This window comes from Bolinopsis microptera, chromosome 12, assembly GCF_026151205.1.
Source record: "Bolinopsis microptera isolate Bmic1 chromosome 12, MBARI_Bmic_1.0, whole genome shotgun sequence".
In the NCBI taxonomy this organism is placed as follows: Eukaryota; Metazoa; Ctenophora; class Tentaculata; order Lobata; family Bolinopsidae; genus Bolinopsis; species Bolinopsis microptera.
Window position 1 is genome coordinate 14,183,107 of NC_087083.1, and position 18,353 is coordinate 14,201,459.

Genomic DNA, 18,353 nt, shown 5'->3' on the forward strand with positions numbered 1-18,353 from the left:
AAGTGAAATATAAGTGAAATATAAGTGAAATATATGTGAAATATATTATGTGAAATGTAAGTGAAATAGTGATTTTAAAATATCACTATAAATATGATTTACTGTCTCGTGTGTTTGATCGCACTAATGGTCGACATATTTGTTAAGTTCTAATGATCTTAACTAACTATGTATAATACCACACTCCAGATTCCTGAATCTCGTAGGGTGATGAAACTAAGGTATTACAGTAAAGTATCAGTTGTAAAGGATTATAATTAGCAAGATCACAAACATATATCATCGTGCCTTATGAAATATTTCATAATTCGAGATCTCTTCTGTTCTATTTAATTCAGGAAAAGCTTATTAATATTAATCGACGATCGTAATTCGTAGCTCATAATGAAAAGTAATATATTCGGGAATGTTAAATCCTTTCCAGGCTATATTTGATTCGGCCTGGGCTGCCACATAACATTTTCACTGTGGAGGGGTAAGATACATAGTCACTAGTTTAGATACACGTACAGTATAACTCACACTTGTTGTCTCAATAGTTGTGGTACATTAGCCCGACAACACTCCCCTTACTGACACGTGTGGGGAGCTGGTGTTGTTACTAACACGTGTGGGGCTAGGTGCAGTTGTTAGTTTACTCAGTGCTACTATTAAAAGTAATACAATGTGGTTATCAAGACTATAATACTCACAATACCAATACATAAACAATACTACCACACTGTAATCCTGAATATGAAGTAAGATAAAATACAAGATTATAGAATAGTATGACTGTATGCGCAGATCAGCTGATTATTAGGAATTCCTTTAGTTTTCAAAATTGCTTCAAATTTGGACATTTCTCGTGGTCCTTACGTAAGCAGTAAGCCAGCGCTTTTTTCAAGGCGGCACAAAGTAACGTTACGCCACTGTTTTCGAGGCTAAATTTCCAATTATTAGCTCAGGATTTTACTCCTTAAAGTGATCAGGAATGCATCTTCAAAGAAATTAATCGTCATTTATTAACAATTTCCAGCCTGCCAAGTTTACTGAGTTTCTCGGTTAACAAGTTATAGTAGAGTCATTATTCTCCTCAAGCCCCTGACTCTCTGCGTAATGAACTATCAAGCTCTTTTTCTGATGACTGTTCCCTGCGGTAATGCCCGTTACCATGGTGATTACCGTGGTAATACCCGTTACCATGGTAATTACAATAGTAATGCCCGTTACCATGGTAATTACCGTAGTAATGCCCGTTACCATTTAATTTAATACACTCAGAGTTCATAGTTAATAGGGTCTTCCAGACAATGAGACAAGGTTATCACTATATTCCAAATATTCCAAGTCAGTCTCCCAGAAGAATAACCCATCATCAGAACTACAATGTCAGTCTCCCAGAAGAATAACCCATCATCACAACTACAATGTCAGTCTCCCAGAAGAATAACCCATCATCACAACTACAATGTCAGTCTCCCAGAAGAATAACCCATCATCACTACTACAATGTCAGTCTCCCAGAAGAATAACCCATCATCACAACTACAATGTCAGTCTCCCAGAAGAATAACCCATCATCATAACTACAATGTCACTATATTCCAAATATTCCAAGTCAGTCTCCCAGAAGAATAACCCATCATCACAACTACAATGTCAGTCTCCCAGAAGAATAACCCATCATCATAACTACAATGTCAGTCTCCCAGAAGAATAACCCATCATCACAACTACAATGTCAGTCTCCCAGAAGAATAACCCATCATCATAACTACAATGTCAGTCTCCCAGAAGAATAACCCATCATCACAACTACAATGTCAGTCTCCCAGAAGAATAACCCATCATCATAACTACAATGTCAGTCTCCCAGAAGAATAACCCATCATCATAACTACAATGTCAGTCTCCCAGAAGAATAACCCATCATCATAACTACAATGTCAGTCTCCCAGAAGAATAACCCATCATCATAACTACAATGTCAGTCTCCCAGAAGAATAACCCATCATCATAACTACAATGTCAGTCTCCCAGAAGAATAACCCATCATCATAACTACAATGTCAGTCTCCCAGAAGAATAACCCATCATCATAACTACAATGTCAGTCTCCCAGAAGAATAACCCATCATCACAACTACAATGTCAGTCTCCCAGAAGAATAACCCATCATCACAACTACAATGTCAGTCTCCCAGAAGAATAACCCATCATCACAACTACAATGTCAGTCTCCCAGAAGAATAACCCATCATCACAACTACAATGTCAGTCTCCCAGAAGAATAACCCATCATCACAACTACAATGTCAGTCTCCCAGAAGAATAACCCATCATCACAACTACAATGTCAGTCTCCCAGAAGAATAACCCATCATCACTACTACAATGTCTCATACTGAAGACACCGTGTTTCCATTGCTCGGATCACTCGTAAAATCCACAATCCTCTGAAACTCTCTCTTCGGACTACGAGCTAATTTATAAGATTTAGCCTCCTCTGTTGGGCATTTTTTAAGAAAGTTATCCAGAGATCGACTAACACGTGACCCGTTCTTTCTTCTAACTGATCCCGAATGAATTGAGCCGACTGATGATGATCTCCGAAGGCTAACCTGAACTTTCTCCGTATTTGAAGCCGGCATATCAGCTGTACTATTATCTGATCCTCGTTCAGAATATGAAACATCACTGTCTGCCACTGAAATACTATCATCGCATTCTACGCATTCCGGTCCTTGAAGGTTGGGAATCTTTATCTGTCCAGTTGTTACACCTGCTGGGGGTGAACTTTATAGTAACTACTCTCATCACATGTTACCTTTCAAAATATTATTTTCAGTTGAAGTACAGAGATAATAACAACAATCTATCACTCATTCCACTAATACTCGAATACTCGAATACTCTAATACTCTAATACTCTAATACTCTAATACTCTAATACTCTAATACTCTAATACTCTAATACTCTAATACTCTAATATAAATACTCTAATATAAATACTCTAATACTCTAATACTCTAATACTCTAATACTCTAATACTCTAATACTCTAATACTCTAATACTCTAATACTCTAATACTCTAATATAAATACTCTAATATAAATACTCTAATACTCTAATACACTAATACTCTAATACTCTAATACTCTAATACTCTAATACTCTAATACTCTAATACTCTAATACTCTAATACTCTAATACTCTAATACTCTAATATAAATACTCTAATATAAATACTCTAATACTCTAATACACTAATACTCTAATACTCTAATACTCTAATACTCTAATACTCTAATACTCTAATACTCTAATACTCTAATACTCTAATACTCTAATACTCTAATACTCTAATACTCTAATACTCTAATACTCTAATACTCTAATACTCTAATATAATAAAGATTAAAATAACAACACTATTCAGCACATACGTTGGGGGTTGGTTTGCGGGCTTGAGGATTTTGGCGTTGTAGCATCTGACTGTGATCTCCTGAATCCTCGGTCAGCTCTTAAAAATCCACTGAAAAAAAAGTACATTTCCCGGTCATTTTTACCATTAGCATCCATTTTGCGGATAAGCATTAGTCGAGACCATTTACAACTACATTTCCAGTTTTTAAAGGAAGAGTAACCAAGATACACTATTTAACAAAGTTTTTATGCACATTGCATGTACAGAAAATAATAATATTTATAACTGACTTATTCATTGAACTTTTACCTTGAGGAGACGAATTTGGGACCATTTTGGTTGTATTCGACAGCACAGGTGGAGTTTCTGATAACTTTATTATCTGTCACCGCTGACGGGTTCCGGAAAGTCTGGTAGAGGTATTGGTTTTAACCGGACATTGTAGCAACAACATTGTAGCAACAACATTGTAGCAACAATATTGTAGCAACAACATTGTAGCAACAATATTGTAGCAACAACATTGTAGCAACAATATTGTAGCAACAATATTGTAGCAACAATATTGTAGCAACAACATTGTAGCAACAATATTGTAGCAACAATATTATAATTAATGGTAATACGGCTATTAGAGGTAGCAAAAATATAGATTATGTACAAGATACAATTACAAAATTAACAGAAGTAAGTATATTTTATTTTCTTAACAGATCCTTTTTCAAAAAAGTGCTCACAAGTTAAAAGAATGTATTACTTAGTCAAAATAATTTCTAATCGATAATGAGGTAATAAACATTAAACAATTGTTAAAAGTTCATGTATAGCTAGAAATTTTGAAGGTAGAGTAGTCGGCAAAGAGAGATTTGATAAGAATTACTTTATTTTGGTAGTATTACCCAGACAAAGGATATTAACTTTAACCCTTTTATAAAGAACATGCAGTTATACTAAAGGAAACAAAGGTTATAGTTAGTAGATCCCACCAACGAGCACGAGTTATTAGTATTTGTGTGCTGTAAGAATAAGAACTACTCTTTACCCAGCTACTGCTAGTTAACTGAGGAGCTCCAGTCTCGAGAGTATTATCTGTATTCCACCTAATAGCACACTTAACAGTAACATAATTGAGTTTTCAGTGATACGAAGAAAGTTAATCGATAGCATCTCATTAAGATAATAAAATACTGGTTGCGCCATCCTGAATAGTCCCCATATCCTTACCCCAAATACTTGCAGGCTAGTCCCCATATCTTTACCCCGAATACTTGCAGGCTAGTCCCCAGATTCTGGTTCTTACACCAACGCTAACCCAAACATGAGTAACCCAAACATGACTAACCCAAACATGAGTAACCCAAACATGAGTAACCCAAACACGACTAACATAAACCCATACCTACAACATATTCACAAGATTTCAGGCAGGAAGACAGTGACAGTCATAAAAATAGAAACATGCACACTTAGCTAGAAAGTTAGAAAGTTAGAAAGTTAGAATCAGATGATGGAGCATATATTATAGAGGGTGATGCAAAGATAGTGTCAGGACATTAGTTCGTATAAACCTGCATGACAGTGATATTACTCACTGGTGTTGGTTTATCGCCAACACTATTTGACTTTGTCAAGCCAGTTTTTTGGCAGCTGACGCCCTGTGGAGCTTGACGATTTGTGGCGCTGATGGTTGATAATCTACTATAATGACACTGAAAAGCATTCTAGGTTACAAATTACGATACATTTCTTTTCTTATATTAGAACGCACTATACATTGACATTATTATATTACAACAAGGGTCAGGGTCTGCAAAATTTAAAAACGCAAAAAAAATATGAACAAATTTGGATTTTTTATGGTTTTGTAGGTTTATAACATACATTTACAATCCAGTACCAATTGACGCGCGCCGAGTTAGACTGTACTCGTCGACGGTCTTAATATTTGGAACATGCGAACAAATATTTTACGAGTATCACCCGTTAATTATGGTTTTGAATGCATTCGAGCGTTCATTTTAATGTCCGTTCATAATTATGTCCGTTCATTTAATGTCCGGTCAAATAAGGTCCGATAAGGTAGCTTAAATGTCACTGTATGCGTTTATATGGAGAAGATATGTTAGGAATAGATGGTCAAGAGATAAAGCTTTGCGTTTCACAGCTTCAACATGGCTCTAGCTCCATATTGTAGCAAGAATATCCTTTGCAGTTGGTAGCTGAGTAGTGAATATCTGCACAGCATGGTACATCTCATTCAGTAGACCCTCTTACTTTAGGGGTTAGACTAACGAACCCATCATGTGTGGGCAATGACAGGCATTTATCCGATATTCCTCGTGACGTATTACACCTAGCTGTACACTGGTTTACGTCCTGGCAAACATTAATTTTTATCTGTAATAATTACGATCGGACCTAAGATGGCAAGTACGTACGGTACAGGGCTTTAAGTACGTACGGTACAGCTACTTTTAAAGGTACGTACCGTACAGGCACTGTAAGGTACAATTTTTTTCAAATTTTCAGAATTAACTTCAGTGAATTACTTGCAATTTTTGATTAGTATTATCATCATAATTTTTGAGATAGAAGTCGAAAAGAAACACAGTGGTTAAAACAATAAAAGATTTAAGAGGAAAATTTGTGTACCAGATCGCTCTTAACCGGTACTACACTACTACTACTTGTAATTATCGTTAAACTCGAAGCTTCATCCTTTTGTTGCAGTATGCGAACACCAGCTTTTCAGCTAGCTCAGGTCGCAACCTTAATCTACGCTTGTCCATTATATACTCGTAGTCCCTAAAATTGGTCTCACAAATTGACGAAGAACTTAAAACACTGAAATCCATTGCTAGCAACTGGATTTGTACCTTTCAGCCTACTTTATTAAGTACGTACCGTACAGCTAATTTAAAGGTACGTACCGTACGTACTTGCCATCTTAGGATCGGACACTTTCATAATGTGTACCTGTTCCACATTTTGTGTAACTCATGATATATTTGGTTAAAGAAAAAAAAACAATTCGTGAAATATATCACTTTGTAATTTATAAATCATTATAATCAATGAAGCCCATCTCAGAAACTCACAGCTGATAAGATAAAGTGGCTACTGGGTGGAACTCACAGCTGTTAAAGTGGCTATTGGGTGGCACTGAAGGTGATATCAAATTCCTTCCTAATGCGAAAATATTCTACGATTGTGGAAATAATTCGCTCCCCTATCAGTTTTACATTTATGAAGACAGCATTTCCAAACGGGATTAATGTTTTTATTCTTTTTTCTGGGAACACTAAGTGCTCGTTCACAAAATCATTTTATCACTCAGCAGGCGATAATTTGGCCATTTTAGACCCAAACTTGGCTCACATTACACAAAGCTGTTGTGTAGTATATTGTATGAAAACGATCTCTAATGATCTGATTGTAGCAATTAATACATTAACTTATAAGCGTACTGTATATTATACCGAATAACCGTACAGCTCAGACTTTCACACAAGGAGCCTACATTTAGAGCAACAAAACAGACTTCACGGCTTAATGTGAATCTGATATTTTAGCGCAGGGTAACTGATTTTATCGGAGTCTTATACTTTTGAGAAGATTTAATGTTGTTCATTCATTATGTAAATTTATATGTAATTGATTGATTTCAAAGATTTCAAAATAAAAAAAACAATACCTGAGAGACGATTACAGCAGTGGATGAACTGTTCATGGGAGTGTCCCTACACTTGAGCAGGTTCACTACAAACTTCTTAAAGGTCTTGTTAGTGTTCATGTAAATTATAGGGTTTATTATAGCTGACATTGAACTGCAGCACGCCCCGAACACCTGTAATATCACAATGTTATCGCGGTGTTTATAATCTGTTACAATTTATAATAATGGTATCACGGATATCGTCATTCTTCAACGATGCTAATATAACGCCAATATTATAGAACTTTTTAAAAACCATACATTTTAGGAGAAGCAAATGTGCTAAATATAAATATAACCACTATAGCACTATAGAAGTAGGGTGATAAAACAGCTGTTTCAGTTGCAGGTTAATAGTGATCGTACCTGAAGTTTCGCCGGTACGATATCTTTATTGATAGATGACAACCCAACGAATATTACAAAAGGCAGGAAACATAGCAAAAATCCACCGATCTGTACGAAAACTGTCCCGAAAGCCCGGCGATGTGCCATGGTCATGCCCCTGCGCGGCGTCTCTTCTGAAGTAATGTTCAGTAATATTCACGGATGTTCACGGATATTCACTTTCAGGGATATTCAGTAATACATCACTAATCAGATACAGGTTAACAAATTCAATTGAAGGTTTAGGTACCAAACTTAAATTTAATATTTTATTCCACTTTTAATAGCTTGGAATGTATTAAAAGTTTACATAACATGGCTTATCAGACATTATTTCACAAACCGAACATTCTTACTTACATATTAATATTCATATTTAAATCTTTAAATATTATGTGATGTTAAAGTCTGTGATAATCATATCGAATAATGTGAGACGTCATTATCTTCTGTGTTCATGTTGTGATCTTGAATATCGCACTTTAAGTTTACATAATGTCTGATATGATAATTTGTTGCAACCACATTACATTTACTAGTGATCTGACGCATCATATTCATTATTCACCCACCATCCCATCTGCACACCGCCAGTATATACGTCTCTAATAAATAATGAATTAACATTACACGGTTTATTTGGCTCTCATTTGGCAGGTAATATCCAGTACATTAATTACTGACTAATGACTAGTGACTAATGTAAGTTAAATAATACGAAATGTCATGTTTGAGAATGGAGGTGCAAAATATTGTGTAGCAGGAAGTGGTTTCGATCCACCGACCTCTGGGTTATGGGCCCAGCACGCTTCCACTGCGCCACCCTGCTTTCTACTGACGAGAGAAACTAGTGCTTTATATATATAAAATTAAATATCATTATCAATTATGTATTTTGCAGTTGCGATAAAAACATTACTGACAGCTGTTTTATAAAATTGAATGTAAGTGGCCCATAACACGTTCAGACGTTTTATTTAATCATTGAATGAACACGTTTGGGAGCCATTTTTTCGAGCCATGATTTTGAATAAATTCGAATAAATTCGAACGATCATGTTGAAATCTACGGGACCACTAATATGCGCGGCCCCAAATATACGCAAATTCGGCCATTAACTATTTAATCCCGATTCTGATTGTTTTGCATAAAATTAGACTCTTTTTAAATTATGGAACGATGGTTATGAAAGTACAATAGTTAAAATGATGAGCTACTCTATAGTGCACTATAATTCACGTGCATTATCTTAACAAGCAGAGTGTACAACAAATGTATTAACTACTCTATGCTTGTCTTGTATCTTTAGTATCCACCGTTTATTCGTTTGAAATTGAAACTGATAGAGCTGATATTTTACTACAAAAGGCTCCAAACAACAACCCGAGGAGTTTGTTAATCAATTTAAAATCTCCATTGATTAATGTTGGTGAGAAATGATGCTGACAAGCTTTATAGTGGTTCTCTCCTTACTAAGAATTACCAGTCCTTATATATGCCAGCACCAGTCTCCTTCTGCTGATACCTTACAGACAGGTTTCTCCTCTGGACCTCAAACATCCGCTGCTCCCTTTCAGGTAGGCTCCCCACAAATATCCGCTGTTCCCTTTCAGGTAGGCTCCCCACAAATAGTGAATTACTTGGTAAAATATTTGATTAACGTTAAGCCACGAGGGTTATAATTTCCTGTTTCAGACTTTATAAACTGTTGATACCTGAACTATAGACAGCTTATGGAATACCTACTCCGACTATCCCTTCAGGTAACGTGGCACACCACAGAGAATATAGTTGCTGGTGAGATCCTAACGAATATATCTGATTTCATGTCGAGCAACATCTTGGTAAAACAAGCAATCGCCTCCATACACTTGTCTAGGAACTGTCCTCTAAGCCAGACAAACGAACAGACAAACGTACAAACAAACTCTCAGACGAATACTCACTATTGTACGGAGGAATGTGCAGCAGTAACTCAATGCGGCCCGGCCATTGTTCCAGGTAATACATTAGATTTGAATATGTGCAGAAGTAACGCAATGCGGCCCGGCCATTGTTCCAGGTAATACATTAGATTTGAAAATACGTGCAGAAGTAACGCAATGCGGCCCGGCCATTGTTCCAGGTATTACATTAGATTTGAAAATACGTGCAGAAGTAACGCAATGCGGCCCGGCCATTGTTCCAGGTATTACATTAGATTTGAAAATTTGCAGAAGTTGTGTTTATATTTTGAGGTACTGGCAAATACGAAATTTATACCCCTGACCTCATTTTCCTTCTTTTTTTTTCATTTAGTCGTTCAGCAGGTTTATTTTTAGTTCAAACTGTTTTAATTCAATGTTAAAGATAGGAATCAAAAATAGCCTGGTTATAAATATTTTATCTCTTAAGCTATATATCCTAAGTAATAATCGTGATAGCAATGTAACTGGTAATCCTAAGTAATAATTGTGATAGCAATGTAAAAAATGAGTGGTAACTATGGTAACTATAGCAATGTAACTGGTAATCTAATATATCCTAAGTAATAATTGTGATAGCAATGTAACTGTTAATCTAACACTGATCAGATGAACATCTGGGAAGGTGCTACGTTTGTGTAGATGATAGCAAGAGGTGTGGCTTCAAGGTCGGGAGCACTCTGGGACAAGGGATCACAGGGACACTTGGTGGTGTACTTGTCAGCCAAACTAACTAAAGACTGTCAAGATGATCCTATCCAAGCAGCCGCTTGTCAGGTTGGTATTTGGAACAATTTCCTAGCTTTTTTCATTGCCAATTCTTGTAAGTCAAACTTGAACATTTTCTCGTTTAGACGCGAACCTATCTGTGTTTACTTCTGTCAGCATGCATGATGCCACAAACTGTGCAAACATTTGTAAGGGATAATTAAAGGGTTCTGAATATCTAATTGGGTAAGTGATTACAGTGTCCCTCAGGTGTCGCCAGTCCACAAGAGGCCCATAGCCAGTTACATGAACATCTGTCCAGACCACAGTATCCCAGAAGAGGACATGTCTAACGTCTTGCTCCACCACCTCCTACATGTAATGGGAATATCACAGAGCCTGTTTGATCTGGGAGCCGCTAAATTAGAGGACTTTGGAACAAGATGGGGGCTGATACGTGAAGATTCTTACACTGTCCTAGATAAACAGTTCGTGGGTACTAAGAGCAAAGAGTTTGTTAGCAAACACTTTGGGTGTGAGAAAGGCTACGGCGTGCTTATGGAAAATCAGGACTCACGGTAGCAAATTTAAAAAACATTCTAAGTATTCTTTTAAATAAAATTTTGATTGATTTTGTACAATGTATATACATTTTTTAAAAAGAAATAATCCCGATAACACTCGACCTCTGAATGTATATAAATGCGGGAACTGCTATGATACCATCATATGATTAATGCAACTCTGCAGGAAGTGTCATGTAGAAGAGAGGCTATACAGAGGGGAGATCCTAACAGTTAATGTGACTAAAAGTAGCCAGTTTACAGACCTTACCTTCTCTATACTGGAGGACACTGGTTGGTATATTGCAGGTACGTATATAGCAGGTACTGGTTGGTATATAGCAGGTACTGGTTGGTATATAGCAGGTACATTTAGGAACATAGGACACGTTTAACATGCATTACTAATGTTCCCAACTAATGTGAAAGTGGAACTACTACTATCAAATAAGTCAGAACAAACTGCGAACCAGAAAATTTGGTGTATTAATATTTTGTTCACCTCAGGAAAATCAAAACAGCCTCCTTTCCCCGGTAAGTTGGGTTGTGATGTACTGGACAGAAGTTGTAACTTGTGGGTATCAGAGCAGAACAGTAACCATGACAACATCTACCCCTTCTGTGGTATCAGCAGTCAGAGTTACACGTGTAATACAGAGCACACTACTGTCTCGCAGTGTCAGACTAAGGAGCACAGTGTCGGAGTAGTTCCTGCTAAGTTCCAGTACCACGGACTGGCAGGTTTAACCTGATTATTTTGTAGAATCTACTTCAAATCAACTACTTAAGGTTTATCCTGATTATTTTGTAGAATCTACTTCGAATCAACTACTTACCACGGACTGGCAGGCTTAACCTGATTATTTTGTAGAATCTACTTCGAATCAACTACTTAAGGTTTATCCTGATTATTTTGTAGAATCTACTTCGAATCAACTACTTAAGGTTTATCCTGATTATTTTGTAGAATCTACTTCGAATCAACTACTTAAGGTTTATCCTGATTATTTTGTAGAATCTACTTCGAATCAACTACTTAAGGTTTATCCTGATTATTTTGTAGAATCTACTTCGAATCAACTACTTACCACGGACTGGCAGGTTTAACCTGATTATTTTGTAGAATCTACTTCGAATCAACTACTTAAGGTTTATCCTGATTATTTTGTAGAATCTACTTCGAATCAACTACTTAAGGTTTATCCTGATTATTTTGTAGAATCTACTTCGAATCAACTACTTAAGGTTTATCCTGATTATTTTGTAGAATCTACTTCGAATCAACTACTTAAGGTTTATCCTGATTATTTTGTAGAATCTACTTCGAATCAACTACTTAAGGTTTATCCTGATTATTTTGTAGAATCTACTTCGAATCAACTACTTAAGTACTTAACAAACGTTCAGATTTATAAATGTGTTGATGAAATAACTAATTAACTGACAGGTAATGGGTACAGAGCAGGACCCTACAAGTACAGTGACTACTGCATGCTGTTCAGTGAACATGAAGACAGCTATTCCTGCACCGACACCCCACAACCTAGCGGTGGAAGAAACTTCTTCCTTGAGAAGTAAGTAAGGGGCCGACACCCCACAACCTAGCGGTGGAAGAAACTTCTTCCTTGAAAAGTAAGTAACCGACACCGCACAACCTAGCGGTGGGAGAAACTTCTTCCTTGAGAAGTAAGTAACCGACACCGCACAACCTAGCGGTGGAAGAAACTTCTTCCTTGAAAAGTAAGTAAGGGACCGACACCGCACAACCTAGCGGTGGAAGAAACTTCTTCCTTGAAAAGTAAGTAAGGGGCCGACACCGCACAACCTAGCGGTGGAAGAAACTTCTTCCTTGAAAAGTAAGTAACCGACACCGCACAACCTAGCGGTGGAAGAAACTTCTTCCTTGAAAAGTAAGTAACCGACACCCCACAACCTAGCGGTGGAAGAAACTTCTTCCTTGAAAAGTAAGTAACCGACACCGCACAACCTAGCGGTGGGAGAAACTTCTTCCTTGAAAAGTAAGTGCACCGACACCGCACAACCTAGCGGCGGAAGAAACTTCTTCCTTGAAAAGTAAGTGCACCGACACCGCACAACCTAGCGGCGGAAGAAACTTCTTCCTTGAAAAGTAAGTAAGGGGCCGACACCGCACAACCTAGCGGTGGGAGAAACTTCTTCCTTGAAAAGTAAGTAAGGGACCGACACCGCACAACCTAGCGGTGGAAGAAACTTCTTCCTTGAAAAGTAAGTAAGGGGCCGACACCGCACAACCTAGCGGTGGAAGAAACTTCTTCCTTGAAAAGTAAGTAAGGGGCTGCACGTTGCTTCACAATTCTAGCTACCTTATAATAAGTAAGTGCAGGAATCATCTGCGAATTGAATCCTTAATAAAAAACCACTTCTCAGGCACGGTCCAAGCTCTGTATGTGTAATACACGATGGAGAGTGGGATATAAACGGATCTGACAGATCCAAGGGAGCCGGCTGTTACTCCATCTGCTGTAGAGACACTAACTTTGACGTGATAGATGTTTACAACGAGCCCCACAGCTGTTACCAACCTAAACAAACCATTCATGTGTCATCCTCCAACAACAATATCCGTGGTTCTTTGCAGTGCCCCAGCTGGGAGACTGCTTGCGGAGGGAGTGGTCGGACTAAGTGCCAGTCAGCAGGGAAGTGCATGACTCCCTCACTTAGCAACGGACAGGTATACAGCAGCCAGGGCATGTACCAGATCACCATAGGTACAACTCTGTCTTATGTGTGTTTTGATGGCTTCGTCATGCGAGGCTTCCCTTCTTCAGTTTGTCTTGGCAACAACCTATTTGCTAATCCTGTACCTGATTGTAAGCTTCCATGTGAAGACCCTTTCATTGAGTTCGGTACGGTTCTAAACTCAGCAGGGACTCAAAGACTAGTGGGTGACACAGTGACCTTCACCTGTAATACAGACTACAAACTAGAAGGGAGCAGTATCCTCACTTGTAGGATCAGCAGCTCAGGGTCCGAGAGAGCAGGTACATGGTACCCTGAGCGCCCTACCTGCAGGAAGGAGTATCTAGAGTGGTCAGGTTGGGGACCCTGCTCTGTTACTTGTGGAGATAACCCAGGAGAGAGGATACGGACCCGGGGCTGCTCTACTTGTGAAGATTTCGAGTATGAGAAGGAAGTGTGTTTTGTAAACTCCACTTGTGATGATAACAGTGGAGCTACTGTTCCTGACAGCCCGGCTGGAGCTAACAACACTGTTATCTTGGTAGCTGTGTTCGCTGTCTTCTTCGTCTTCACTATCTTCATTATTGTGTTTATTGTCTGGTTCTTCGACAAGTCTCAGACTCAGCAGCGATCTCAGTCTCAGCTCTTTAACGAAAGTTATTATTGGTCTCAGCAGAATGTCTCGGGATTCAAGCGGAGAGAACGGTATGGTATATTACTAATATGCATTATATGTAAGGTTATTGTGTTGTTCATCTAATGATTATGCAAAGTTAGGGTGTTACTTGTAATATGTTATGATAACCTAACATAGGTATATCAATAATCAATATTACATACTAAGTTATTTAAGTATTTAGTTCATTAGTTTAAGATCCATCAATACTTTATCACTTCACCGTTTTCAGCTCGATGGATTTGTCGTCAGAGTACAGTGCTGCAAGTGGAAGTGTAAAACAACTCTTCACCTCCCCTCCCTCCACCCCTTACACCACCGACACTCAACTATCCTCTAAAGGTTCTGAAGAGAGTCTCTTTGGAAGCGGAAAGAGTTTCCACATCCCGAGGATCCATTACAAAAACCGTGCACGGGTTTTTCCAAAGAAACCTGTAGTTCATATCCCAACTCCTCCCTCGTATCAGGAATCATTGGAGATGCCAACCTTCAGCCCCGATCAGAATACTGGAATAGCACCGGATACTATAACTAATGCTACTACTAATACTATTACTAATTCTGGAATAGCCACGGATACTATTACTAATGAACCACCGGACCTTGCAAAGTTGAGAGCCAGTATACAGGCAGCCAGGGTAAGAGTCAGAAATCATCCGTCAGTGAAAAGGTTGTTTGTGCCAAACCCTGTTACGGGAGGCTCTTACAATCCCAATCAAATACCCTTCGAGATTTCAGAAAAAGAAGAGGAAAACTATTTGGAGGATTCTTGGGATTTTAGACAAAGACAAACTGGGTTCAAGAGGCATTTTGGGTTTGCACCAAGTTCAGATTTAAAGGTCGAAGAAGAAGAAGATAACAAAATTGATGAAGTTGCAAGTCAAATAGAGACAGAGACAGTTGCAAGTCAAATAGAGACAGAGACAGATGCAAGTCAAATAGAGACAGAGACAGTTGCAAGTCAACTAGAGACATATCTGAAAGTAGAAGAAGAAGACGGTGGGGGCATAGACAAAAATATGAACGAGAAAAGTGAAAATTGAAGAGTGTGCAGAGAAATTGATTTTAAATTCTTAGACTTAAAGCTCTTGAAGAAATAATACGAAACTATAGTGCACCGATTGATCCGAACAGACTGTAAACGTAATGATAAAGTATGAAAAATAAAACTGTGATTTTTTTTATTATATCATGACGTATATATAATATCTAAAATAATATCTAAAATATTTGACCTTATCGTTATGATATAATATGTTTTAAATAGTTGTATTTATAGGCAGGTATAATTGTTTTATTTATAGGCAAACAGTACACTGACCATAAGAGCATAAGGCAGTATAAGCAAGTATGTATAATGTATATACATGTACTATATATAATGTATAATGTATATACAATGTACTGACCATTGTTGTTAAGTGCAGTTAGACCTCTTGTTCTTCGTACTGCGTTGATAGCAATGTATAAAAGCAATGTGTATACACCTGAAAATGGAGATTAACAGATCTGTAAATCAGAAATTGTTGACGCGAGTCATAAAAATGCACCAGTACGACAAGTAACATAACTACTGCAGATAGTTGATATATAGCTGACCTATAATGGTGCCCATAGGAACCACAATAAACACAAGAGCGTACACCATAACAGGGAGCATGTTGTCACTTATCATGGAGGCTAGACACACTGCTCTATCAGCATCGTAGTGCATCGGGGATATTCCTGGGAGGGAAACAAGTTAATAATAGGACAGTAGTGCATCGGGGATATTCCTGGGAGGGAAACAAGTTAATAATAGGACAGGTTTATGTGCATCGGGGAGATCCCTGGGAGAGAAACAAGTTAATAATAGTTGTGCATCGGGGATATCCCTGGGTGGGAAACAAGTTAATAGTAGTAGTGCATCGGGGATATTCCTGGGGGGGAAACAAGTTAATAATAGGACAGGTTTATATTATATATATATATAATATATCATCATGATATTTTATCATGATATTTTATATATTTGATATATCATCATATTTGATATATCATCATGATATTTTATAAAAATGCGGTAAGGTTTTACATGTAAATAAATCCATTGATATCGAAGTATATTTATGTATTATATCATTTGTATATTCATAAATAGGGGTGATCTAAACAAATGTTGGTCACCTAAGTAGCAGGTAAGTTGAGGAACAGTTGCCACTGTCCAGACACAGATTGATATCAGCCGGGCTGTTCTTCTCGTTATCTTTTTCCTGGGATTGTAATCGTGTTTTACCAGTGTTAAACTGTAATCTACTAACCTTGTATAACTTTCTTACAACTATATTCCTTTTATTTCCCATTGAAATTCAAGACACAAAATAGAAATAGAATAGAAACAAAAACAAGGTATATTTGATAACGATTAACTGTTCTACTAACGAGAAGGGGTATTTGATAACGATTAACTGTTCTACTAACGAGAAGGGGTATTTGATAACGATTAACTGTTCTACTAACGAGAAGGGGTATTTGATAACGATTAACTGTTCTACTAACGAGAAGGGGTATTTGATAACGATTAACTGTTCTACTAACGAGAAGGGGTATTTGATAAGGATTAACTGTTCTACTAACGAGAAGGGGTATTTGATAACGATTAACTGTTCTACTAACGAGAAGGGGTATTTGATAACGATTAACTGTTCTACTAACGAGAAGGGGTATTTGATAAAGATTAACTGTTCTACTAACGAGAAGGGGTATTTGATAACGATTAACTGTTCTACTAACGAGAAGGGGTATTTGATAACGATTAACTGTTCTACTAACGAGAAGGGGTATTTGATAACGATTAACTGTTCTACTAACGAGAAGGGGTATTTGATAACGATTAACTGTTCTACTAACGAGAAGGGGTATTTGATAACGATTAACTGTTCTACTAACGAGAAGGGGTATTTGATAACGATTAACTGTTCTACTAACGAGAAGGTATATTTGATAACGATTAACTGTTCTACTAACGAGAAGGGGTATTTGATAACGATTAACTGTTCTACTAACGAGAAGGGGTATTTGATAACAAACGCCCTGTGTACTCCAATCCACATCATGAAGAGAATGGAGACAATTCGGAGATAAGACACAGCAAATCCCACTATCCAGCACATGTTGATACCCATCACCCACCTGGGGGCAGCGGAGTGTTAGAAATGAGGAGGTGAGATTTAAATTAATAAATTCTGTTTTCCTAACTATATTTATTCAGGACGTTACAGAAGGAATTAATTTAATGTAGTCTGAGGAGTCCTCACTATCCTCACGCCCAAAAATGGAGTTTCTCTTGTCGCTAATATGATGATAAACTTGAGATATGTAGGAAAATTAAGTTATATTATTGATAAAGTAAATTAGTCACGTGTTGAAAGCAGCTGAAATAGCGGTAGAAGGAAAGGTGATGAGGCAGAGGAGGAAGTCAGAGAGGGAGAGGTTAGTGAGGAAGCACATCATGGCCCTCTCCAGCCCGCTCCACCGTCGTATTTTAATTATAGAAACCAGCACCAGGGCATTTCCTGAGGATAAGACAGCGTCATGTACACGTGCATACACAATTAGACTGAACTTATAGAAACATTATACTGATATAATACTAGATGCAAATTATTTGTTAACTGCGACAATAAGAGCAAAGAGCAGAGAACCATTACTGAATTTAATGATATAACATAATATATAATAAATACATTCGGTCAATAAGTTCATGGTCCTATGAATTTAGAACAAGTTTGTTTCTGCTTACCAAAAATGCCCACAATTGTGTAGCACGTAAAAACCAGGGAGAGGACTATTTGTTCTGCTTTAACCCTATTACTAATGTCGTCCAGAGACCTGTTCATGAACTCCCATATACTGACAGTCTCGTTGTTCTCCAGTGTTATCATACTGCTATGCTGGGGTAGAAAAAGTAGCATTTATTTCTACAAAATACCAATAGAGCGACAGAGACCAAATAAATATAAAGTTTCACAATCACTAAAGTTTGACGAGCCCTAACGTTCGACTATGTTGAACTAGAGTAGGAATCTAGTTCGACAATTGACATGTACTAAAGTTTGACAACTGAGAGCCACGATTAAGGTGCAACTATGAGCAGGTCACTGAATTATTCAGGTTTCTCAAATTACCTACCTCAATGGGTCTATAACACCCACCTGTGAGCACATGAG

The 18,353-nt window shown here is 37.6% G+C and overlaps 2 protein-coding genes and 1 non-coding gene across 6 annotated transcripts; 1 reads left to right on the forward strand and 2 right to left on the reverse strand.

The window, feature by feature from the left end:
- Positions 1-892: 892 nt before the first annotated feature.
- Positions 893-18,073, reverse strand: LOC134824225 (opsin-VA-like). Of its 4 annotated transcripts, XM_063836004.1 has the most exons (13): positions 17,927-18,073; positions 17,546-17,699; positions 17,191-17,316; positions 16,312-16,397; positions 15,745-15,870; positions 15,555-15,632; positions 7,495-7,649; positions 7,108-7,260; positions 4,982-5,122; positions 3,723-3,823; positions 3,433-3,521; positions 2,604-2,767; positions 893-1,133 (listed from the first exon to the last, which is right to left on the reverse strand). In XM_063836004.1, exons 1-13 carry the CDS (start codon positions 18,066-18,068, stop codon positions 1,107-1,109), a joined length of 1,542 nt encoding a protein of 513 aa, XP_063692074.1. In that variant the 5' UTR covers positions 18,069-18,073; the 3' UTR covers positions 893-1,106. The 4 variants fall into 4 exon arrangements, with proteins under 4 accessions (XP_063692074.1, XP_063692073.1, XP_063692072.1 ...); XM_063836003.1 differs by lacking the exon at positions 893-1,133 and having other exon boundaries at positions 2,344-2,767; positions 5,006-5,122; XM_063836002.1 differs by lacking the exon at positions 893-1,133 and having other exon boundaries at positions 2,344-2,764.
- On the reverse strand, positions 8,273-8,344 carry Trnam-cau (transfer RNA methionine (anticodon CAU)). Its single transcript has one exon. It is a non-coding gene; the product is annotated as a tRNA-Met (tRNA).
- On the forward strand, positions 8,800-15,657 carry LOC134824223 (uncharacterized). The gene is made up of 9 exons (XM_063836000.1): positions 8,800-9,093; positions 9,280-9,517; positions 10,090-10,257; positions 10,459-10,766; positions 10,939-11,060; positions 11,259-11,492; positions 12,199-12,325; positions 13,158-14,174; positions 14,378-15,657. The coding sequence occupies exons 3-9, from the start codon at positions 10,123-10,125 to the stop codon at positions 15,186-15,188; spliced, it is 2,754 nt and encodes a 917-aa protein (XP_063692070.1). The 5' UTR covers positions 8,800-9,093; positions 9,280-9,517; positions 10,090-10,122; the 3' UTR covers positions 15,189-15,657.
- Positions 18,074-18,353: the final 280 nt, after the last annotated feature.